At 38.0% G+C, this 27,352-nt stretch overlaps 1 protein-coding gene across 1 annotated transcript in view; it reads left to right on the forward strand.

The window, feature by feature from the left end:
• LOC137245332 (syndecan-like) overlaps positions 1 to 27,352 on the forward strand; it is a 323,667-nt gene that overhangs the window by 237,397 nt on the left and 58,918 nt on the right. The window contains exons 3-4 of the mRNA XM_067775829.1: positions 6,864 to 7,152; positions 7,590 to 8,348. Coding sequence (XP_067631930.1) covers positions 6,864 to 7,152; positions 7,590 to 8,348 — 1,048 coding nt within the window. The remainder of the gene's footprint in view (positions 1 to 6,863; positions 7,153 to 7,589; positions 8,349 to 27,352) is intronic.

The raw sequence follows: 27,352 nt of genomic DNA on the forward strand, positions 1-27,352 counted from the left end.
CAAGCATGGCAAAAAACAATGGTATGTGGCATGGCATATAAGGAGCAGACTCCAACGAAATGCAATATAACTTAGCATGATATAAAATAAAATTTTCTTTGTTTGAGTTTCGTGGAAGAAGGATATGCTTCTTCCATGAAGTCCAACCCAATATAACCTAACTTCGTACGGACCGCGCCATTCCTCGTACCTAGAACTACTTCGGGTACGGGTGCGCTCTACATGAGCCCATGGCTACTCTCACCCTAATGGGCTACACATCCATCTTCTCGTTTTCTGAGAAGTATATGTGTCACATATGTGCTGACCGCGTTCAATTTTTCGCTTCGGCAGGCCATGTTATTGATGACAATGCCCGGGAATAGGTCGCCAAGTATCTCTTCTACCCCCCTTCGCTGTTCGGCGAAGTGCTGGCATTCGAAGAAGTTGTGGCGTACGTCGTCAAATTTTTCACAGTACATGCGTTTCGGGTTTTCAACCTGGCCCATTCTGGGCAAATATTTGTGGAAGTAACCGTGTCCGGTTTGAAACTGGGTCATGTTGAATTAGACCTCTTTCTGTGGTCACCTGAACTATGGGTGCAGCTCAGGAATTAGTTCCCTGGTCCATTTTTCGACGGTGCTTATATTCGAAACTATTCTTCTTGTATGGAAATAGAAGCTTTACTTACTTCCGATCTGCTGTAGTATATTACCTTTCTTTTCTCAGCAAGAAAATATATCGATATGTTGCCCACAACGATCAGGATAGCTCCAATCTAGACCGTGCTGCAATCTGGAGCTATTCACAGCACCCCTCTGCGTTGAACCGAGGTGTGCATTATTTGGTTCTTCTGGTATTTTATTACGTCCGCCCAGATTTCTGCACCGTATAAGAGTATAGAGTCTGAGGCTGATGCAAAGAGCTGCCTGCAAAGAAATTTTAGGCCGATCTTCTCTTCCAATTTGCGTCGTGCTTCTTATTTGTGTTACGCCGACTCCGCGCGGCATCTGCAAGGCAGATGACTTTTCACTGAAAAGGTTTTCATGGCAGAAATACTCTCGGAGCGCTTGCCAAATACTGCCGAGAGGCTACCCCGCTTAGAAAAAATGTATTCTAATTGAAACCAGTAAGGAAGGTTAAGTTAGGGTGTAACCGAACATTACATACCCAGTTGAGAGCTATGGTGACAACATAAGGGAAAATAACCATGTAGGAAAATGAACCGAGGGAAACCGTGGAATGTGTTTGTATGACATGTGTATCAAATGAAAGACATTAAAGAGTATTTTATGAGGGAGTGGGCCATAGTTCTATAGGTAGACGCCATTTAGGGATACCGCCATAAAGGTGTATCAGGGTTGACTCTAGAATTTGTTTGTACAATATGGGTATCAAAAGAAAGGTGTTAATGAGTATTTTAAAAGGGAGTAATCCTTAGTTCCTTAGTTACATAGGTGGACGCCGTTTCGAGATACCGCCATAAAGGTGATCCAGGGGTGACTCTAGAATTCGTTTGTGCAATATGGGTATCAAACGAATGGTGTTAATGAGTATTTTAAAAGGGAGTGGGCCTTAGTTCTATAGGTGTTCGCCTTTTCGAGATATCGCCATAAAGGTGGACCAGGGGTGACTCTAGACTTTGTTTGTACGATATGGGTATTAAATGAAAGGTGTTAATGAGTATTTTTAAAAGGGAGTGGGCCTTCGTTCTATAGGTGTTCGCCTTTTCGAGATATCGCCATATAGGTGGACCAGGGGTGACTCTAGAATGTGTTTGTACGATACGGGTATCAAATTAAAGGTATTAATGAGAGTTTTAAAAGGGAGTGGTGGTAGTTGTATATGTGAAGGCGTTTTCCAGATATCGACCAAAATGTGGACCAGGGTGACCCAGAATATCATCTGTTGGATACCGCTAATTTATTTATATATGTAATACCTGCAACGATTTTAAGGGTTTTTTATTTCGCCCTTCAGAACTTTATCATTTTCTTCTACTTAATATGGTAGGTGTCACAACCATTTTATAAAGTTTTTTCTAAAGTTATATTTCGCGTCAATAAACCAATCCAATTACTTCACCATGTTTCAACCCTTTTTTCATATTTGGTATAGAATTATGGAATTTTTTTAATTTTTCGTAATTTTCGATATCGACAAGTGGGCGTGGTCATTGTCGGATTTCGTTCATTTTTCATACCAAGATAAAGTGAGTTCAAGTAAGCACGTGAACTAAGTTCATTAAAGATATGTCGATTTTTGCTCAAGTTATCGTGTTAACGGCCATGCGGAAGGACAGACGGACGACTGTGTATAAAAACTGGGCGTGGCATCAACCGGTTTCGCCCGTTTTCACAGAAAACTGTTAACATCATAAAATCTATGCCCCTACCAAATTTCAAAAGGATTGGTTAATGTTTGTTCGACTTATGGCATTAAAAGTATCCTAGACAAATTAAATCAAAAAGGGCGGAGCCACGCCCATTTTGAAATTTTCTTTTATTTTTGTATTTTGTTGCACCATATCATTACTGGAGTTGAATGTTAACATAATTTACTTATATACTGTGAAGATATTATATTTTTTGTTAAAATTTTACTTTAAAAAAAATTTTTTTTTAAAAGTGGGCGTGGTCCTTCTCCGGTTTTGCTAATTTTTATTAGGCGTACATATAGTAATAGGAGTAACGTCCCTGGCAAATTTCATCATGATATCTTCAACGACTGACAAATTACAGCTTGCAAAACTTCTAAATTACCTTCTTTTCAAAGTGGGCGGTGCCACGCCCATTGTCCAAAATTTTACTAGTTTTCTATTCTGCGTCATAAATTCAACTCATCGACAACGTTTCGTCGCTTTATCTGTCTTTGGTAATGAATTATGGCACTTTTTCGGTTTTTCAGGAACCTACATACCAAATTTCATCAAGATACCTCAAAATTTACTCAAGTTATCGTGTTAACGGACGGACGGACGGACATGGCTCAATCAAATTTTTTTTCGATCCTGTTTATTTTGATATGTGGAAGTCTATGTCTATCTCGATTCCTTTATATATGTACAACCAACCGTTATCCAATCAAACTTAATATACTCTGTGAGCTCTGCTCAACTGAGTATAAAAACTTGTTTCTAAAATTTGTATGCTGCTTTGCCCGTGGCGTGAACCCAGGATTTTCGGTGTGGTAGACGGAGCACGCTATCATCACACCACGGCAGTGCCATCACATACATGACCGCTTCATATTGTACGTGTCTGAATGTTAAAGTGAGTGAATAAAAGCTTTATTCTTGAATGTTAAAGTAAATGCCTTAACAGTTATATTGTCGCATTTGCTACGCTGACCCACTGACACTTTGGGGCCGGCCACATAAATTGTGGTTTCAAAGTGATATGCCATAGATGTCTCTACTTTTCGTTGCAAAAATTGGAACGAAAATTATTTAAGTGCTATTTCAAATGGAATGATCAATTCAAGTACGCATGGATGAATGTTATGCGTATGTGTCAAATAGTGTGGAACTAAGCCAAAATGCATATGCTTTAGAGGAGCTAAGCGCTTGTGACAGTTTTTGTGGATTTTCATTTTTGAGATACTTGGAGTGTTGTTATTTTAATTATGAAATACTTACTCTCTTCTTAAAGTTTGCAGTCGAAGTAAAATTATTGAAAAATTACCATTTTTTCTGAAATTTTAAACTTAAACTACAGATTAATTTATACAAGTTCTAATACAACGTTTTTAACAATTTTTCCACGCATTTCCCCAACAAACATTTAGGTTAGAGAACGATTAGAAAACGAATGGAGTTCTAACGTATTTCTCTAAGTTAAAAGGTTAGAGGACGATTTTTGAATTAAAGCCTTCTCGACAATTCACCTTTTCGATATGGGGAAAAGGTTAGAATTCTAATCGAATTCTTACGTCAATTTCTAATCGGTTTCTAATGTGCATTTCAAATTTAAGCGCAATTAAATTCACTTATTTAAAACCAATTTCGTTGTGTTATTATATCAAATACTTTTAATGGGTTATAAACTTACTTACTTAATATGAATGTGATTCAAATCTTTCTTTAATAATTTAACTCCTAACTTACGCGATGAAGGCACGTTTTCTTCATAATGCCATTCAAATAGCATGTAAACCGTTTATTCAATTTCCCCCTTTACCTTTTTTAATTCACTCTTTGTTATTGATATTAGAGAAAAATTACAAAGTTGACAAACGGCGATGGTTACTGGGACATGTTTCTGAATTTCACATCTTCTCCAACATTCATACTTTATACTAGCGTAAAAGCAGATGCCTTTATCCACTCAGCCATATGAATGCGCCGCTGCTCGCTTTGCAATTGGTCTCTAAGTGTTGCCTTTTTGTTGCTATTTCTTTATTCACCATTTAGGTATATACTTATTCTATAAGTATATGCTTGTTTTTAATCTTTATTGTGTGGAGGTAATAATATTGGTATAATAGTGAACAGCGGGAATACTGCTTATAAAAGCAATGCAATAAACCCAATGTTACTATACTCTGGGAGCGCGCCTATAATTATTCCTGTTATTTTCTTGTTAGCTGCAGTTTTTTTCTTTAAAAAAAAATTATTAGATACTAAGGAATCCATCCCAAAAAAATTAAAAACCAGAATGCATGACATAAAGAAATATAAAAACATAATATAAAGAAATAACTGTTTACATATATATCCTGCAAGATTTTATCTACATATCTGTAAAATAAATAATTAAATGTCACCAGAGCTGTAAAATTGTGCAATCATTTGAAATTTTAAATCATTGATTTAAGGATGCTGTTTCTCCATTCTTTCATTCCTTGTTAAGGAAAGTGGCTTAAAAGTCAACCCATTCTTGATTCAGTAGTGGGGAAAAAATAATGTACTCTTGAACTGATTCGAAGAAAGAATGAGGTAATTGAATGAAACACAAACATTTTTCAACACAGAATAAGCATTCAAATGAATGCAGCCTTTGCTGAGTGTACACACACTTTTCTAGTACCAATCAGTTATGAAAAATATCGTACATGCACAAAACCCGCTCAAATATAACATGGTTGCATTGAATTAAAGCCACTTCAAAATATCTACACACAAATTTAATCATTGTCCATAATGACCAGCTTTTCTCGATATTTAAATGGTAATAAAGCACAAAGAAGTTAACTGGAAAAGTATTCTTATTGAAATTTTCTTAAAAATTTAATAATAAAAAAAGCAAATGACAAAGATTTCAACATCCCTGTTCCGAAAATTGTCATCGTTCTAAATAACTGTTGCCAATGTGGCATATAAAAGGCTTGCAGGAAAAAGTACTAATCTACATTAGAATGTCCTCAATTGTTGATTAAACAATTGAAAGATATAAATTATAAAAGCTCTTACGTTCCTTCATATATTCTTCCTAGCGGTTTATGGTCAAATACTGTATAGACACAATAGTTTGTAATTACAGTCATTTAAAGTATGATCTATAGGTAGTTGTAGCTTTGTTGATAGCAATGAAAATTAACTTTGAATACAAATCTGCTCAAGTAAGATAGAATTCAACCTACAAATGCCATGCAAATAGGCTGAGAGGCTAATGGTCCTTCTCAATCACTCGGGTCCTATATTTATATTCCGTCAAACACTGTCAACACATCAGCTGTAAAAAACTGTAATCCGATGGAGCCAGTCAATCTCTTTGTCAGGAGGGAAATTAATAACCTCTGAAGAGTTTCTCCCAATGAAACATTTTTTTCGTGGCACATATGAAGGAAAACTGGGAAGGTGACTCAGGTGAATAGAAAAAGCCTGAATCGCTGTAGGACGATGCCATGGAATTAGACATATATTTATCGAAATTCTCGGAATTAGGAAGCTCCAACGAAATCGCCGATAGACCTATGTACTTTGATGTATTTTAAATTTAAACGACTTAAACTCAAGTATCTGTTTTTGTCATTTACAATATACATTTTACTATAATAGCAAAATAAGTAGGACATATGGAACCATCATGAATTCTTAAATATTAAACTACTTGAATAATTAGAAGGGGCTATTATTTCTATTGATAAATTTTACGCCTTTTTTGCACCCAACTCCTAAATTGATTTAACATATCTGATGACAATGAAATTATACAAAAAAGTACCCTGGGGAAAAAGTATTTAGTACGGAATGGAAAAAAGTGTGCATTCATTTCAAGTTTACATTCATTAAAGATTGGAAATGGTTCCTATATTCCCACTCTATATTGAATTATATTTTACCATTCAATAACACACACTTTAGATTTGAGTTAAGGTATTTTGAGCCATTTAGGAATGGAGATTTATAATATGCAACCAATAAATCACAATTTTTTAAAAGAATGCTGAGAGAATGCATACTCAGTTGATTCAAATTTTTTACAGCTCTGAATGTCACCAACGAAGAATGCAGAGAGTCAACAATTTGTTGACGAAACCATGGTCAAAATTATATTTTCATTTGCGAAATTTGACATATTTAACATTTGCCATGTTTGATACGTGTCATCTTTGAAACTTGTCATCTTTGACACTTGTCATTTTTGACATTTCCTTGTACTCTTGGATATTTTAAACCCGCTTTATCTGCTGCCTTGTCTTCCTTCGAACACATTTTCTGCAATCTTTCGAATGGTTAAGAGATTTTTAAAACTTTATGGAATTTGTTGGTAAATAGAACAAAAATAGGAATCTTGCAGACGAGCTCCAAAGAAGTAAATAGTTAAATATCAAGCTTTATGTTCACCCCAATTCCACCACTATTATACAAACTTTTTTCTGAAACATTATACAGAAATCAATTTTATGTAATGTAATCCCTGTTTTTTATCCTCCATTTTCAGCTGCACGATGATTTAGAGAAAGATCCCGATTACTCTGGTTCCGGTTTTGGACCTGATGACGAGGACTCATCCACCAATTTACAACAATCACATCGTGGCAGTAATTCGCAAACACATTCGGGTAAACATAATACGATCAACAATCACGACGACGACAACAACGACGATCTCATCACAAGTAGAACTCATCATCAAACGAATAGTGGCACAATCATTGGCACAAATAGCGGCAGCAATTCAGGCATTATTGGTGGCAATAGTGGTAGCAATACAGGCCTCAATACAATTGGTAAAATCCATAATACATACATACATGTACACATATACATAGCAAATGCGATCAAATACATATTTATTTGATACATATATTTATTTTATCATAAAATTTACTAAATATGTATATGCTCATGCATTTTTTATTTCTTCATATTTTCACTCTCACTCTCATACTAACACTTTCCATTTGCAAAATTTGCACAAACTTTCAAAAACTTTCGACTGACAAAATTTATTTCACTTGCCTTTGATATCAAAATTGTTTTTTAAACCAAAAATAAATTAAATACTTTGCAAAAATTTGCACCTTTACTTTCCTCCTCATCTCGCACTTTTCTCTCAACATCCATCTTCACGCCCAACTTCTTTTCAACATTCACTTATTTCCAAAAAAAATTAAAGATATTAATGCAATAAAATCAATATCATTACCATCGTTCATACCAACAGCCACAACGTCCACCAACACCACCAAACACCTACCGTCTTCATCTACACCCACAAATCAGAGTACACCCAATACCAGCACAACAGCCGCATATGATGGGACGGCAAACAAAAATCGCGATTCATCCTTATACCCCACCAATACGAACCAAGTCCAACAAACCCATTTACCAGCAGCTCCCCGTTATCCTACGGGCAGCGATGCACATCCAGATGATGAAGATTTCGATCTCGATGAAGGTGCTGATATTGATGGCAAAAAGGAACAGCACGGCGGCAGCGACAACGATGATGGCTTGTTTGTCGGTAGTGGTGATGGCGGTTTTATTGATCACACTGATGATGACGATGATCATACAGGTGATGTTGATGATGATGATGACGATGATCGCATTCAACGCCCACATCAACCTAAAAATGATCTTGGTATTGGCAGCAAGCCAACATCGAATTTCAATAGCAGCACCACATCATCATCTACGACTTCATCATCATCATCACCGACCACAAGCACAACTGAACGCAAACAAATTTTGAGCGGCAATGGCAATGAGGATGATGACGATCATGACGATAATAACGAAGATGATGAGGAAGATGATTATGATGACGATAACAAGGGCGACGACGAAGATGATGGCATTGATGTAGATGATGACGATAATGATCTTGTTGCCATGCACGAAGAGGATGAAAATACCAAAGTTTATATTGATGGCACAGAATCGAATGCTAAAGGAGACGACAGCCTGGATAATGAACGTCAGTTTAACTTTCATTTTTATTTTTTTATATTTTTCCTACATATTTTTATTGCTTTAGAGTTTGGCATATTTGTTTGCTTTTGTTGTTGGTTGACTTGAATGCATCAATTTATTTATTGGGTTGTATTTTGTTTTAGTTTTCTTCATTCAACGCTGAGTTTGTCATTCACAGCTCTATGACTTTATATTGCTATTATTTATCATATTTGTTTCTTTGTTTCTTTATTTGTATTTTCTGAAGGCACTTTTATTTATCTTGCTCTGCACATTTATGCATTTCTCCCATGATGATGGTGCATGTTAAAATTTGTTTCTGTATTTTTTGTTTAAGTATTTGTTTATATTTCTTTATGTTATGCATTCTGGCTTTTATTTTTTTTGGGGATGTTTTCCTTAGTATCTAGTAAATTTCTGTTTTAAGAAAAAACTGCAGCTAGAAAAAAATAAAAGTCGAAATTTCGTAAAATAAATTTAAAAAAAAATATTCTAAAAACGGTTTCAAAAAACTCGAGAAAATTAACCGATGGCTTCGTTTTTTATTTAGAATTTTCGGAATTTTTTTTGAGTGTGCAGATTCGTAGCCCAATCAAGTTATAGGTCTATAAAAATTCGCATTGATTTATAGAAAATTTTTTACGAGATCTGCTTCAAATTTTTCTCCAATAAAAAGTGTGAAACAAATTTTTTTGTTGAAGAAATTCTAAAAGACTCTTCGAGATAAAATTGTATATATACTAGAGTACCCGGCAGACTTTGTTCTGCCCGAAAATTGCTTTGCTTACATTTAGAAAATGGTCCTGGCTTCTCTACTTGACACCTTAGCCTATTTCTTTCTACTTTGACTTGCATTTATCTCCTTATTATTGTTCATGGTTTATTCCGTTTATCTCGCTCCCACTCTCACTCCCAATCCAAATTCCACTTCCACTTGCACTCCTATTCCTACTCCCATTACCATTCCCAGTTCCACTCGTAGACACACTGCCGCTCCCTCTCACACTCCCCGTTTCATTACTACTCCCTATTCCAATCCCTCTACCTCTCTCACTTCAATTTTTGTATAATTTTTGCAGAAAGGACCTACGAAATCTGGCTGTCTGCTATACGCTACATTGTCGTCAACGATATCGTTTCCTCTGGCAGGCGAGAAACTTCTTGCACCTTAAAAACTATAACGGGGAAACTGCCCATAACTCTACTTTTATCCTGACGTATTTAGTTCTTAGATTTTGCTGGTCTGCTTCATCTTAGTGTATAGATGAAGAAACTCTCCGCATGTTTTGGGAAGTATTATCAATAATGATGTTACATTGCCGGATACTAATCTGTTTGTTCGGCTTTTTTAAGGTACTAACCCGATCATCTCGAGAGTACTTTGATATGACCACGTCCAATCGTTCAGTTCTTTTGGTGGCTGCTTATGACAGACATTCCTGCTGTGGGAATATTCTAAGCCCCATAACCCGCTGGTTGGTAGTGATGAGAGCAACCAATCAAAGAGAACAGAATGTCAGCACCGCCTTCGCTACACTACAGTCTGGTTAGTCAGCGAGAACAGTGATTAGGTCATAGTAGTAGGGCATACACTCTTTGGGTTATGCATGTTTAGGTTACTACAATTCTAATGCATTGAGTATGTGAGGCCGCTAGGTTTGGTATTTTTATATTACTACAGTATAGGACATTCCGTTAAGTCCAGTAATCAATTTTTGAATGTTTGTGTAGCCAAAAAAATCGAAAAATCGACTACGAGCACAGTTTCAGTTACTAGGAGCCGGGGATAGTAATTTAATAGTACGAAAATCGGTACAAAATATTAATGTAAAAATGCTTTTTTCTTTTCATTTAATTTTCAATTAAAGTAAGCTACCTAATCTTTCCTTCTTTTGTAAATAAATACTCATAGATAATATAATTTATTGTCTTTTTTATTCTTTTATCTGAGTTTTGAATATATTTCACTCCAAAAATATTTTGTTATTAATAAGTGTAAATATTTTTGAGACTGGCGTTCAACGAAGCAACAAATCTACGATGATAAGGTGTTTGATCAGCGAAATGAAATATAGACATTTTTTGAAATACAAAATGGGTCTACGACATCTTAGCCAATAAATAAAAATTTAACTAGAAATAAATCACAAAAACCACGTAATTTCCTGCCAAGTTTGTGTTGCCCTGGCTTTAAATCCTTGTCTCATTAGCCGTTACCAAAAAACTCACAGTCAAATAGAAAAAATCCACTGAAAAACTCACACTACCTGCAGTCATTTACACAAACTGAAAATGATTTCTTAAAAAAATAAGAATTTATTAAAAAATAGTACATAATTTTTAGTAAACGTTAAATAAGAAATTGTTTTTGTTTTTATCGGCCTATTGATAAATCATTCAAGGTTCGAATCGAGCTCAAGGCCAGAACAATAATTTTTTTCTAATGATAATTATTGTTATTTTTTAATTTTTCTAAATTTGAAAAATTGTATTTTGTTTTTGGAATAGTAAGTAGAAAATTTTTCAGACAACCTGCCATAGCTGCGCAGATAGATCCATTTCGAAGGGTGCTAAGCCTTCATCATCAGTACGCTTTAGGCATGCTGCGCTAACCATTTAGCTATACAGCGGTGGTTTGTTTGACTGGCAAATTTCCTACTTCTATTCCTTTTTACCAACTATATTTATTCAGTGTTGCGCCATCTGGTGCAAATCACTGATAATGCTGGATTTTTTTTTATTGTCAATTACTTTGTTTGACATTCCCAAGTGCTCATGGTTTATTAACAATTGTTTTTGTTTTTATCGGCCTATTGATAAATCATTCAAGGTTCGAATCGAGCTCAAGGCCAGAACAATAATTTTTTTCTAATGATAATTATTGTTATTTTTTAATTTTTCTAAATTTGAATTCAAACAAACAGTCAAACAAACCACCGCTGTATAGCTAAATGGTTAGCGCAGCATGCCTAAAGCGTACTGATGATGAAGGCTTAGCACCCTTCGAAATGGATCTATCTGCGCAGCTATGGCAGGTTGTCTGAAAAATATTCTACTTACTATTCTAAAAACAAAATACAATTTTTCAAATTTAGAAAAATTAAAAAATAACAATAATTATCATTAGAAAAAAATTATTGTTCTGGCCTTGAGCTCGATTCGAACGTTAAATAAGAAAACCAAACACAATATCGTTCATACAATTCATTTATATCCCATCTCATTCATTTAGGCGATATTCATTCAATATTTATTTTTACTTTACCATCAAGACTTCAAAGTCAATAAACTCTCTCGAATATTTTATTTAATCACACTTAAATAAATGGCTGTGAAAAACATATATATCCATATCATTCATAAAATTTAATTAAACAGTTTTTGTGCAGCATTCAATTAGTACATCATCATACAAACATTTATTGCATCCTTCGTTTGTCCATTTATCATGTGTTCGTTCTTCATTTGTCTATGTGTTTTTAATAGTGTATATGTGTGTGGGATCATCACATATATTTTCATTTCATTTGCGCCAATCGTAAACGCAGTCAAAATTTAAAAACTGCTGCAACTTCATCAACTGAATTCACTGTAGTGTTCATACTTTTAGTACGTACTGTTGCTAGAATAAATACAAATACAAAACAAATGTACTATATAGATGTTGTTGTGGTTTATCTTTTGTAGTTTGTTATGCTTGTTGTATACGATATATTAAGCTATAATTAAATTTATTTCAAATTACATAATAGCTTTATTCTTTTCAATTTCAAAAGCTACAATTTATTTATCATTTCAAATCTTTTTATTATTACACGCCAAATATTTATAATTTTAATATTAACTATACCAAAAAATTGCTTCAATAATTGCCCTTTTAACAATAGTTATTACGAAATTCCAATTATTACACTCTCCATTCGTGCATACTTTTAGGCGCATGATGCGCATTTCAAACGCTGTACCTTTGCACTGAAGCGCAATAATTTTAAAAGCACTCTATTTGAAATAAACACACAAACATTTGCTCTCAAGTAAAAAGCTTACTTTTGTTCAACATCACGTTGTAATTAGTTTAAAACTTGTAATTGATAAAATTCAAATGCGACCTGAAAGTATGCAATAATAATGATGCTGCAATTAGTGTGAAAATTTTCATTTATATTAACAAAATTGAGTTTAAAGCCAAATGCTTTTTAGAGCAAGGTAAGTGACAAAAAATATTTACATATTTTAACTATTTAATAAACATATAATTGTACAGAAATAATTGTTATATTAACATTTCAACTGCTAAGTGGAATATCAACCTATTTCGACCCCTGTTTCAAAAACGTTCTATGTCCAGATTTGGTTGCAAAATACTCCATCGCAGAGTTTGTATCAGAAACGACCCTTTTAGGAATAGTTTTAACGTTGGTCAGGGCGTTTATGAAAAAAAATTCTGAGATAAGGCGTTTTTAATCGAAATTTTAAGAAAAGTTGTGTTTGAAACAATATCTAAGATAAACTGGCAGCTGAGATAGAGTGATATTTCACCTGTCAGTCAATATATTAAATTCCTCAACAATATAAAATCTACCAACACCGGAATGTATGAAAACATAGAACTATTGAGAGCTTTGGTAAAAAAAAATGCCTGAAATTATGCAACAATATTTATAAGTTTTAATGTTTGTCCATATATGCCCTAATTAATGCAAAACCCTAGATGAGCCAAATTATGGGTAATTATAGCGCCGTGTCATACCTGTTGTAAGAGGCAGCTAAAAGTCGCAGATCGGAGGGTTCATGGGATCAATAACATCTGAGATTTGTCACAGTATTATCTTTTAAGTCATTTACAAAGAGTTTTGTACACGAACCAAGATAAAATCCCTTAAAGTATGCCTCCTGGTTAGTCAAACTATGGACATATATGGCACAGTTTATGACATAACTACTGGCATAAAATCCGATATCTAGGCCAATGTTTGCAATATAAATATAGCGGGGTAATTAAGGTTGCTTAAGTCTCTAGATTTAGCTAAGTTCAGTTTTATCATGATAACGGCCTTAACATTATTAATATAGCTAGCCTGAATGTATGCAAAGCCAACTTGGCGTGAACAGCTATTCATGAAAACTTCGAAGTTCTAAAAATAATCCGCTTAAGAGCTAGAAAGTTTATAAAAGTCCTATTCGTCACAGTTCCGGAACTATTTATGTACTTTATTCCATCTCAAAATTTATACATTAAATTTATGTGCTAAATTCTGTATACTGACCAGGGAATAATTAACACCGCCTTAAAGTATGCGTGATTACAAAAAATTACTGCGACCTGTAGACCTGGGAAACATTTTTCTGCCTTTAACCGTTTTTATGAATCGTGATAAGATTTCCTCAGTTTGTACTAGTCCAAACAATATTTGGTATATGCGTCATACAGGTAGAGGTTGAAGTAAGTTTGGAAAGCTGAGCAATGGCGCGCTCCCATCCCTCTCCCTCGCAGGGTCTGGAACCTTTTTATAAATCACCCCCACTTTGGATCACATTCATCCTTAACTAGGAATTTTCGATATTTATTTCACTTGGGTTTAGTTCCAATCAATTATGGAAAAGTGTTCAATGTCACATCCCGGATGATTTTAAGATTATTTGAACACTACCTCGGGAACATTTTGCCACTGCTTTAAGGATCATACCGGAAGTTCCTCTGTGTCTGTACTATTTTGGATATAGTTGAAGACTGCTTTCGGGATTAATACAGAACTATTTGATTTAAGGCACTTTTTTGCGTACAATTTCGGAATAGCTTCCGGATTGCTTTCGTCATCATTTCAAATTGATGTCAGGATTGTTTCAGGACTGGATCGATTCAAGATGAGTTCGATCATTTAGTCAATACCTTGGGATAATGTCTGGTCTGTTTCGGTAAAACTTCAAAACATTCCCGCCCATAAAAAAATATGCCCTCTAGATCCTTTTGTGTTTTAACTATCTGTGAGCGAAGTTTCATCGAAATTAGTTCATATATTCTAGCGTGATTGAAGGCAACATCAGGCTATATTGACATCGAAATAAACAAATATCCAAAATCTCACATTTATAATAATAGGGTGTATATTTCATATAGGATTCGGTCTACATAATTTAAGAAAAGTATCCTGTTTTGGGCATGGATGCAGGATAACTTCAGGATCATTTCACAACTTTCTCCAGGTTTTTTCGGAGTTGTTTGGTGCTATTCCTGCATCACTACGGATTATTTTTGAACCATTTAGATAACATTTTCTATCTCGGCTACCTTTTGAAAAACTACAAAAACGCCCTATCTCAGAATTCTAATGACAAAATGTATTGGAATTTTCCTCAAATAGGTCATTTTCGAAACTTTTTCTGAGATACGGCAATGTTGAACCGAATTCTGATATAAGCCTTTTTAAAGAAAATTTTGAAATAGTGTGTTTTTCAAAAGTTTCCTCGAATAGGGCATTTTTGGAATCGCAGTCGATATAGGGTGATATTCCTCTTAGCAGCCGATGCGAGACCAGGCTGTGTCGGGATTTTATTCGGAATCCTTTCGTGTCTATTTCAAGGATTTTCTAGGGCTATTTCGGAACCGTGAAGGGATTGTGATTAGGACCTTTTTGGGGCTGCTTCGGATCAGATTCACTATAAAATTAAATAAACTCAAATATGGGGTTTGCAAATTTGTAATTACTGCAAAGGACATGTAAATTGTCAGACTATAATACAATCCGATAAAAAAATGTTGCATACTTTGATGAGCATAGCAAAGAGTTTGTTTTTTAGGTAACTTCCCGATATGCTACAAGCTTGAAACTTGGTATATAGTTCAGAACCCGATGACAATGCCATAATAAGAAAAAAATTGCCGCTAGGTGGCGCAAGGATCGAGATATTCACAACAATCTTATTTGTGGTCCGATTTGGCTCATATTTGGAACACATAATACCAAAGAGGATAAATATAATAAGAGCAGTCCCTCGTTATTTTCTAGGCATTTACTCGATGTAAACTGTGAGGTAGTCGCTACTTTTGTTCATGCGGTGTTATCACTTTATGCGAACGCGTTTTTTGGAAAGAGAATTAAATAATTAATTAAATACAGTCAGAAAACTAAACACAAATACCCCATGAAAATGTATAGAAGACATTTATAAACATCTCGCCCAAAAAAAAGTAGCGACTACCTCATAGTTTACATCGAGTAAATGCCTAAAAAATAACGAGTGACGGCTCTTATTAAATTTATCCTCTTTGATAATACATACAAGAATAGAAAGCGACCTATGAAAAAAATTGCCGCTACGTGGCGCAAGGATCGAGATATTCACAAAAATCGTATTTGTGGTCCGATTTGGCGCATATTTGGAACACATAATACATACAAGAATAGAAAGCGACCTATGAAAAAAATTGCCGCTAGGTGGCGCAAGGATCGAGATATTCACAAAAATCGTATTTGTTGTCCGATTTGGCTCATATTTGGAACACATAATACATACAAGAATAGAAAGCGAAATATGAAAAAATTGCCGCTAGGTGGCGCAAGGATCGAGATATTCACAAAAATTGTATTTGTGGTCCGATTTGGCTCATATTTGGAACACATAATACATACATGAATAGAAAGCGACCTATGATGTCCGATTTGGCTCGTATTTGGAACAAGTAGAAGTGACATCAAAATATTTTGGAGTTGGAGGAGGGACAAGCATACGTAGCGCAGAGTCGAAGTCTTTGGAAGGATTATGTATTGAGGACTTAGATTGTAACAAATTGTCAGGAAAGAGTCCTTGTAATAATGAGTCACTAAATGAATTAAATAGAATGAGAAATAATAGGCAATTAAATAAAGACTAAAAACTTAAAAATAAAATAATTTAAAAAAATTTTATAAGTTAAACGGTTTTATTGAAAATAATACTTACATGAAATAATAATAATACTAGAAGCTAGAAAATAATTAGGTAGGTCCTAGGTACTAGTAATCACACTCCTCATCAATCTATAGCGTTGATCAGACAATTAAATAAAAGCGTTGGAAGCGTCAAATTTCTATTGGTAGTCTTATATAAGACCAACTGAACTTTAATCAGGTTATGCTACGCCTCACATTTTTAGAAATTTGACGCGTCCAACGATTTTATTTAATTGTCTGATCAACGGCCTAAGTTGATGAGGAGTGTGAAGACTAGTAACTAGGACTAGGAACAACAAAGGAAGATAAAAGTAGAGAAAGCGAGAAAGAAAGGGGCGATGAAGCGGTGTTCAAGAAGAGCACTAAAGTGCTGAGATCGCCGGTTTTAACAACCCCCGCTAAAGCGACCTTGTCGGTAATGCCCACACAAGGCACCGAATCGGCGGAAAAGACAAAGGCAGCGAAAGCACAGCTGCGCAATAACCCCAGCCAGTCAACACCTGCTACTGCAAGGGAAAAAGCGTCGGTCAGCTCACCCAATGTCGTTGCACAGCGCGCTGTTGGGAAGGAGAAACGTGCGACTCCGCCAAGAGGCTCACTCTCATACACAAGCCTCGAAGGGAAGAGCCAAGACGAACTGCTGGAGTACGCGGTATCAGTGCTGCGCGAGATGCACGAAACCGCTCTCAAGCAGAAGACCGTGTCCAAGGACATAAAAACCGGTATGGCTCTTCTCGAGGAAGCGTTAAGCTGCATGGGATCGTTAAGGGCCCAAAGGGTAGATGAGAGCAGAGAATCGGGCCGAAAAAGCAAGAGGGCACGAACGAGCTCAGATTCCCACTCGGAGGACTTGGAAGCCAAAAAGAAACGAAATGAAAGAACAAATACGCTTTCACAAGGTGAGTCTTGGTCCAATGTAGCGCGCCGGAGGCTGAAACAGCGGGCCCAGCCAGCCAAGCAGGCAACCCCCGTCCAAGCTCCTAAAGCTCAAAAACGGGCGAGAAAGAGGAGACAAGCAGCAACTTTTGTGGTAAAACCTGTGGAAGGCAAAAGCTATGCCCAGGTACTAGGGGCCATACGCGGCCAGCTCCGCCCTAATGACACAGGTACGGTGGTACGGTCAGTACGAAAAACCAAATCTGGTAACGTACTGATTGAAACGGCGCGCTGCAGTGACCAGACGGCCTTCAGAGCAGCTATAGGTAGAGCAGTAGGAGAGGTCGGTGAAGCACAACAGCTCTCCAAGCGGATGAAGTTGGAAGTACTTGGCATGGACTGTCTCACAACTGAAACAGAAATCCAAGACGCAATAAGGAGGGAGGTCGGAAAAGAAGAAATGACTAGACCTCTCCGTGTCTCTGTGTTCGCAGCAAACCAAAGAGAACAGAAAATGGCGGTCGTCGAAGTGGACGAGAATATTGGCAACGCCCTACTCAAAAAAGGTAAAATTCCGATCGGATGGATACAGTGCCGAATCAGACAGCGAGCAGAAGTACAACGCTGCTTTAGGTGTCTCGGCTACGGACACCGGAAGGCAGAATGCAAGGGTCCAGACAGGAGTAACGCCTGCTGGAAGTGTGGGCAAAGCGGCCACAAAGCTTCGGCCTGTACCGCAGCTCCAAAATGTTACCTGTGTAATACACAGAAGCTCGATCATGTCCCTGGATCTGGAGCATGCAGCATTTTCAGAGCGGCACTCGCTGTTGCAAAGGCCAAAGTCTCAATTCAATAGTGATTAGTTTTATCCAAGGCAACCTAAACCGGAGCAGACTTGCTGATGAGCTACTACAACAGTTGGTCTTAGACCATAAAGCTAACAGCGTTATCATCAGCGAACCCTATAGAGCCCGAAATGATTGGCATATAGACAACACCGGCACCGCCGCAATCTGGATGACAGATGCAAACGCCAATATTGTGAACCGTGTTGCCGGACAAGGCTACGTCCGCCTAACTACGAATAATACCACAATAGTAAGCTGCTACTTGTCCCCGAATGATCCCATTCAAACGTTCAGGGAGAAGCTTGAACTTATTGAAGACGACCTGAGGGACTTAACTAGTAACCTGGTTGTGGCGGGAGACTTTAACGCAAGAGCCGTCGAATGGGGAATGCCGCAGACTAACACCCGTGGAAGGTTAGTCCTTGAGATGGCAGCCAGGCTCGGTTTGAACGTGCTTAACACAGGTACGACCCCTACATACCGACGGCCAGGCTTTGGATACTCGATCCCCGATGTAAAACTAGTGTCAGAAAGCCTGCTGCTGACCGCTGCTGGATGGAGAGTCATAGAGGATCTGACTGGCAGCGATCACAACTACATCACTTTCCACCTAAACGATCCCGGTCAGAGGCAGATTCCGAACGGGCCACGCAGAACAAAAGCATGGGACGCATCCAAGGTCGACTCTGCCACGTTCTCCGCATCAGTACTGGGGGATGCCCGACGGATAATCAACAACTCCAGTCCGACGGAAGAGACGGTTGAAAAGACAATGAGCTGTCTTCGCCACGCTTGCAACCTCTCTATGCCACGGAGGGGAGTGTGGAGGGGTAAAAAGCAGGTATACTGGTGGAATAGCGAAATCGCGGAGCTGCGGAAAATATGCCACAGGATGCGAAGGCTAGCAACTCGCGCGCGCGGCAGGCCTGAGGCTCTAGAAAAGTCGGAAGCGTACAAAGGAGCGAAGAAAGCTCTTAGTGCTGCCATTAAGCAAAGCAAGCTTAAGTGCTGGAAAGCGCTTTGCGAGGAAGTGGATCGAGACCCATGGGGGCAGGGATATAAGATAGTAATGAAGAAGTTCCGTCCGCCAAACCAGCTGATGGACGAGAACCAAATAAGGAACATTGTGGATGGCCTGTTTCCCACCCAACTGCCTAGGGAGGGCGGGTACGTTACCCATGAAGATCGCAACGTGGAACCATTCCAAGAAGAAGAGCTTAAAACTGCCGTGCGAACTATGAAACCTAGGAAAGCATCTGGGCCCGACGGAATACCCGCGGAGGCAATTAGACTAGCTGCAAACGACTGCCCAGAACTTATGTTGCACATGTACAACAAATGTCTCGAAGAAAGAATTTTCCCCACCATATGGAAGACAGCACGACTGGTTCTCATTCCAAAAGGGAAAGGAGATCCCAACTCTCCATCATCCTACCGTCCCCTATGTATGTTGGACACAGCAGGGAAATTGATGGAGAGTCTCCTGAAGCAACGCCTCACCAGAGCGTTACAGGACGCCGGAGGACTGTCGCCCAGACAGCATGGTTTTCGGAGGGGGCACTCTACAATGGATGCCATAGCAGAAGTTATAGACGCAGTCAAGAAAGCCGAGACAGCGTGCCACAGAGCAAGACCTATAGTGTTGCTGGTCACGCTGGACGTCAAAAACGCTTTTAACTCAGCTAGGTGGGAGGACATGCTTGAGGCACTAGAAAGCACTTTCAAAGTACCGCAATATTTGTTAGAAATTTTAAGGGACTACCTAAGAGAGAGGTATCTAATATATGAAAGTACTCACGGTCAAAAAAAGGTAAAAATAACAGGTGGAGCAGCCCAGGGTTCGGTACTAGGTCCCGATCTCTGGAATATAACTTACGACAGTCTTCTTCGGTTAGATATGCCAGAAAGCACCTTCCTCGTTGCATTTGCAGACGACGTGGCAGCTGTGATAACAGCACCAAGCTGCGAGCTGGCACAGCTAAAATTAAACCAGGTCATGCGTAATGTAAATAGGTGGATGGCTGAGCACGGTCTCCAGTTAGCAACAGCCAAAACGGAGATCGTCATCCTCACAAAGAGACGTATTCCCACTACCAGGAACATGATGGTTGGGGACCAGCCAATAGAAACACTCGCTTCAGCGAAATATCTGGGAGTGAGGTTAGACAGCAAACTCAACTTCTCGGATCACATACGAGGGACCTGCGAAAGAGCTGCGCGCATAATAGCGCAGTTGAGTAGATTAATGGCAAACACAGGTGGCCCAAAACCATGCACAAGGAAGTTGCTTGCATCAGCCTCGGATTCTATTCTCTTATATGGTGCAGAAATCTGGGCGGACGCAATGAAATACCGGAAGAACCGAGTCGCCCTCACCTCGGTCCAACGCAGAGGGGCGCTGCGAATATCTTCGGCTTACCGCACGGTCTCAGCTGAAGCTGTCCTGGTCGTTGCGGGAACCATACCGATATATCTTCTCGTTGAGGAAAGAAAAACAATATATGACAACGGATCGCAAGCAAGTAGAGCTGCTGTTGCCATGCAGGCGCGAGAAGAATCGATCCGACGTTGGCAAGATCAGTGGAGCAACAGCATCGTAGGAAAGTGGACTAGGGAACTAATCCCTGAACTTGATCCATGGTTGAAGCGACCGCACGGAAAGGTAGACTTTTACCTGACCCAGTTTCTAACGGGACATGGTTACTTCCGCAAATACCTACACAGAATGGGTAAGGTTGATAGCCCGAGCTGTCTGTACTGTGGGGAAATAGACGATGTACGCCACACCTTCTTCGAATGCAGGCACTTCTCCCATCAGCGAAGGAGGGTAGAAGAGGTACTTGGCGACCTATCCCCGGGCAGTGTCATTAATAACATGACCTGTCGAAGAGACAGATGGGATACGGTCAGCACATATGTGAGGCATATACTTACCAGTAAACGAGAAGACGGATGCCTAGCCCATTAGCGTGAGAGTAGCCATAGAGCTCACGTAGCGCGCACCCGTACCCGAAGTAATGCTAAACGCGGTCCCAGGTACGGGGATTTGCGCGGGCCGTGGGAGGTTAGGTTTTAGTGGGTAGGCCTTCATGGCAGAAGGGAGTCCTACACTCGGAGAGTCTCGCAGTGAGGCTTAAATATCCCGGTCAGTGCATAAAGCATTTCCTCCTTCCACGAAACACAAAAAAAAAAAAAAAAAAAAAAAAAAAAATAAAAAAAAAAAAAAAAAAAAGTAACTAGGACCTACCTAATTATTTTCTAGCTTTTAGTATTATTATTAATTCATGTAAGCATTGTTTTCAATAAAACCGTTTAACTTAAACATTTTTTTTTAATTATTTTATTTATAGGGCATTTATCACAACATGACATTGGAAGGCTTATATAGGGATTACTCTTCTTAGTTTCGTGGAAAACAAACAAATCTGTAATCCAGTAAAATAAGCGGGTTTGATAAAAATAATTGAACACACTATTCTCCGTACTTATAATAAGTATTAAAATGAATTGAACCATGTGAATGTCAAGTCACATTATATGTTATCATCAACATTGCCGACATTCAAGCATAAATTGTATGAGTTTAAGCATGTGTTATAACATATGCACATAAGATGTAAACGAAAAACAATAATTTTATTATTATCGCACAATATTGCTTCAAGTTATGCGCATCTTATTGATGACAATCCAAACAAAGGCTAAAAAAGTTTCCATAGCTTAGCAAGTAATCCATAAAAAGGATGTGTGATAATAAAACTACAACTGTCTATCTACAAATCCGTATGATATACACCTTCAGTCTATAGCATTCACTTACACATGTCGGAGTATAAGTATATATAGGAGGAAGGGAATGACAGAAATAATCATTTTTAATAACTAAAGGTTAAAGTGATTAATGTAAAAGTATATATAGTAGGCATACTCGTATGTAGTATGGAAAGTATAGGCATAGGAAGGGTAAGGAAACAGCATTCGGACTTCGACTACACCTTTTCCAAATGTATTTCAGAAAAAATTAATTGTATTTCACAAAAGCCCAAATGAATATCAGAAAATTGTAAATGTTTATCTGAAAACTACAAATTTATTTCAGAGACATCAATTGAATTTCATAAAACCCCAACTTTATTTCAAAAAAGCTCAAGTGTATTTCCGAAGAAGTCAATAGTATTTTAGAATTCCGAAATCTATTCCAGAAAACCTCAAATATACTTCAGAAAACCCCAAGTTTATTTCAGAAGACATATTTTGGTACAAGTCAATTGTATTTCAGAAAATCTCAAATGTACTTCAGAAAGTCTCTGATATTTCATTAAAATCTATGAATAATTACATTAGGATAAAAGTGGAATTTTATTCGCATATTCGGTAAAGATCAAGAAAGCCTATAACCAATAATTTATTAATCAAGGCTGTCTTTAAACGGTACCAGAGTTTCATGGGCATGTATGATACCTAAAGTCACTCATCCGAGAATAATTATGAAGCCAACGGACTGAATCAGTAAAGCTTTAAAATTAGTATATGCCAGAATTGCTACAGATTGATATTTTTGCATAAAGATCACTTGTTATCACTCTCTACAACTAACCATTTATCACAAAAAAAAGCGATTAAAAGGGATAGAACTGCCATTGTTCAAACATTACATATGCAAACCAAAAGAAGATATATTTATTATCCAAATAACTGAATACTGAAAGATTTTCTAAACAAGAAAATGTTATAAAAAATGTATAGCCATGATAAATTGTAGCTCAAAATAGAAAAAGAGCAAAATGCAGAATAAAAATTTTAAAATGTGAAAAGTAAATATTTATCTGTCTTATACATTTCTGCTTTATACCCTTATTTTTTCTGCTTAGCGCCCTTATCCATCCATTTCTGCTTGACACCCACAACTACATTATAGAAGTTGACAAGCATATGCTTTACTTTCGAAACAAACTTGGCAATCAAAACATTGTAACCAAACCCTTTTTTGCTTGGACAATAAATTTAACTAACGGTAAAGGGATATGTTTGCAGTCTTTTGTGTGTTTAAATAAATGCAGAAAAATTCAATAACAAAGCAAGAATTTGTGTGGTGGAAATGATTGAAAATAAACTTAGAAAAATATTAAATGATAATAAAAGTTTTCATAAAACTATCTTTATATAAATAAGGAAAAAACCTGCCTTAATCTATAAAAATTGACTGATGTGAAACTTCAGCAAGATTATCTTCCTCTTAACCGGGAAAGATCAGCTGAGCTAAAAGGAGCAAAAACGGACCTGCTACTCTTCATGAGGAAGTACAAACCATCTACGTTTGATTTACCAAGGCTAAACGACCAGCAACTAACCTTATCAAGTAGCATCTGAGATTAACAGTTGAATATAAATTCAACTGGAAAGCGTGCATCGGTAGGCACGGAATCCCCGCGTCGCTTTCTACGTATGTAAGCCGGTATTCGGTAAGAAATGGGTTATCAAGCCGAAGATGGTGATATGACTTTATAAGGCAAAGGTGCGACCAGTGCTGCCAAATGGCTCTAACAAGAGGTAGGAAGCTCTTAATAAGAACTATAATATCACCATCCTACAGCAGGTCTGGAACCTATTTTAATTCTTTAAAGATTTGTTGTTGTTGTAACTGCAGTCATACTGTAGTGTTTCCTCGCTACTTGTTAAGCCTGCAAATTACTCGAGGTCCGTTACATATTTGGCAAGGTATCTATCAATCCGTTTTCTGGATTCGGAGTCATAGGGTAATCGAAGGAAATGAGATGACGATTGACCTAGGTTGTAGTGGATCTGCAGAAGCAAATAAGGGGATGATTAGCGTCGATGTGGACCTAACCCAAAGCGCAGCCAAGTGAAAAATTCGAAAGTTATACATGAACACACCTCATAAAAAGCAGAAAAGCACCACTAGCTGTGCTATATCAATCGCGGCATCGCCAGAATATAATTAAAGAAGAACAAAAGTCTATTTAGTTGATGTAGTGTTGAAAGTCATAAACTTAGGGCTATCTGCACCGGTCATTGCGAAAAATTTGCGTATGCGGTGTATGAACACTGCAAAAGCTGTAAAGACTACCAAAGAGACTGATGAGCACTTTCTGTGTCGTAAATGTTTCGGAAGCCAATTTTTTTAAATCAGCGTATATTAACGGGAATATATTTTATGGCATCAAAACAAGTTTCATTAGCTACTCGGGCGACTAGCATCGCAGACATTATAGCTACTTTATCTTAAAAGTTCTATGTACTTACGGATTGATCAAAGTGTTTCCGAATAATTCGACTAAACTTGGTCGAGTTATCTGATCAATGTCAAAAAATGTGTCATTCCTGTCCCACAAATCGTTATCTATGCGCCATTTGGCGGTATTTTTGCTATATTATATATTGTCTTCAGGTTTTGAACTATATGGCAAGTCTCCGGTTTCTAGATCAGATGGAGAAATTACAAAAAACTATTTTTCCTTATATTGTACTGTCGTTGGGTTTTATATGAAGCCTTCAGTTTCAAATCTGTAGCTCAATCGAAAGTTGCCTGCATATCGAACAGACAAGAGGCTGCGACCTAATATAAAGTTAGTATAAACTTCGCCACTATTCTAGTACCAGATGAAAGATACAAATTAAAAATATGAAATAATCACCAATTTTGCTGCCTTTATAACTTTTCACACGCTTTTGAAATCGCAAAAATTATAAGTACAGTTTTTTATAGAATTTTTAAGAGCTTTATAATTTTCATTCACTTTACCTTATTTTAATTTTAGAAACTTCATTCACTTTTGTACAAAAGGCGATCATTTTAGTCAAATCTACTTGAATAATAAACAGAACAAAAGTTTATCACAGACAATTAGTCAACACAAAGGAAGGCGTAGAAGCTAATTGAAAGGTAGGTAGGTTGAACTGGCCGGTCTATGAGGACCTCACATAGACTGATTGAGTCCGTAGTGTTACCAGAAGTTTGTTTTAACGACCAAACTGAAAAACCCTACAAAAGCCAGGACCTATGTTATAAAATAACTCCGTCCTCTTGGCAAATACTAGAAGCTTCCTAGGATTTAAGCCACTTGCTGCTTCTAGATCTGACAGCTGTATCACTCCTAATAGCTGGAGTCTTAGCCTGGCAAGTGCACAGAACGTGCTCGATCGTTTCCTCCTCCAACCCGCACTTCCTACAACTGTTATCACTGACCAAGCCTAATTTAAAGGCATGTGACGCCAGAAGGCAGTGTCCACTCAGAATACCCGTCATAAGTCTACAGTCCTCTCTTTCTAATGATAGAAGCAACTGTGTTAGTCTAAGGTTGTAAGACCCACACATACTCTTCGACACTTTACAGCCCCGCGTTTGAACCCACGCCTTTCCCGCTTGGTCGATCATGTGCACCTCTTGCCTTCGCTTAATCTCGCCCAATCTAATTGGGACATCTACGGAGCAAGCTTCAAGGGATGCGCCCTTTTTAGCTAGTTCGTCCGCTTTTTCATTCCCATCTATTCCCATATGCCCTGGGACCCAATATAGATGTATGCTTCTCCCTGTCCCGATTCTATCCAGAGACTGCTTACACTCTAACACGCATTTAGATGCTGTGCTATACGAGATTATTGCCTTAATTGCTGCTTGACTGTCAATATAAAAGTTAACACGGTTGCAGCTTAAGCTATTCTCCTCCAGGGTTTCTACTGCTTTGGTTACGGCTAATATTTCCGCTTGGAAAGCGCTACAGTAATCCGGCAGCCTGTAGGATCTGCTTATTTCCGGATCAGCGCAGTATACCGCAGACCCTACTCCTTCCACTAATTTGGAACCATCGGTGTACTCATATCGCCTCGTCCGTCATCTGCGCACCCTTGCGCCAACCGTCCACCTCTATTGTGGCCTTAAGATCTCCCTCAAAGCGCAGATAGGGAATCATGTAGTCTGTACGTCTTGTGATTGATAACGCTATACTACTATGGCCATATGGTCGGCGCTCAAGCTGCCCCGAAGCACCGAGCCTGGTTGCGGTCATTAACGCTTTGTTCTTTGCTACCAGGTCTACAAGTGGGATGTGCAGAATGGCCTACAGTGCAGCCGTCGGGGTTGTTTTCAGGGCTCCCGTAATACTAAGCATCGATAGTCTGCATACCCCCTCTAATTTTTTGAGGTATGTTGTTTTTTGTGCGGATTTCCACCAAACAAGAACTCCATAGTATAGAATAGGGCTTACAATCGCTGGAAAAATCCAATGAGAAATAGAGGGCGACAGGCCCCACGTACACCCCAGCATTCTTTTACATGCATAGAGTACCGTTGAGGCCTTCTTGACCCTCTCCTCCACGTTGAGCTTCCATGACAGCTTACTGTCTAGGATGATTATTCGATATTTTGTGCAAGGTTTCTCCTGTAAGGTCACCCCTCCAACTTAGGCCTGGTCCAATTTGGGACCTTGTACCTCTTTGTAAATAAGACCATATCCGTCTTCTCCGCATTGGCTTTCAACCCGACATTAGATGCCCAGGTATGAATATCCCGAAGCGCCCGATCCATCAAAGAACTAATCGTTGGAAGGCACTTTCCACTTATGACAATTGCAACGTCATCTGCGTAAGCCGTAAGTTTTACGGGTCCCTCATCGAATTGCCTGAGCAGTTGGTTGATGACCAGCGTCCACAGCAGAGGTGATAGCACCCCTCCCTGCGGCGTGCCCCTGTCCTCTGATTTCGTGGCCTCGTACAATCCCCATTGTGATGTAATCTTTCTGCAATTTAACATGCAGCCGATCCATATGATTAAGGCAGGATGTACTTTAATGTAATTAAGACCATCCATAATCGCCCAATTTGCAACATTATTGAAAGCCCCGGCAATGTCCAAGAAGACTCCTTGAGCAAACTCCTTATATTCCAGGGATTTCTCTATGCTTATTACCACCCTATGCAATGCGGTGTCTACCAACTTGCCTTTGGTGTACGCATGCTGTGTTTTGGAGAGCAGCTTTTCATCCACGTTGGACTTTATGTACACATCTATCAGCCTCTCGAAGGCTGAAAGGTATTCTATGTAGAGTTTTTTTCTAAACTTATGCATTGAATTTTACTGCTCAACAAAATCTTTGCGGTAGACTAGGTATGTGCTTTTAAAACCGCTAACTTTATCAAATATATAACAGCCGTTTAGAAACTACCCATCCACCTGCGTTAAGTTGATTTGAAATTAGTGTTAAATTAAGAAATCAGATTTGTCGTTCGTGATATAAGAGGTATATTGGGTAAAATTTATCGCATTATGGTTAATTCAGACGAGTTTTTTCACAAGAGAATAAACTTGTTTAGTCATTTCAATAGAAGATAAACAG

The sequence above is a fragment of the Eurosta solidaginis genome, chromosome 3, assembly GCF_040869045.1.
Source record: "Eurosta solidaginis isolate ZX-2024a chromosome 3, ASM4086904v1, whole genome shotgun sequence".
NCBI lineage: Eukaryota > Metazoa > Arthropoda > Insecta > Diptera > Tephritidae > Eurosta > Eurosta solidaginis.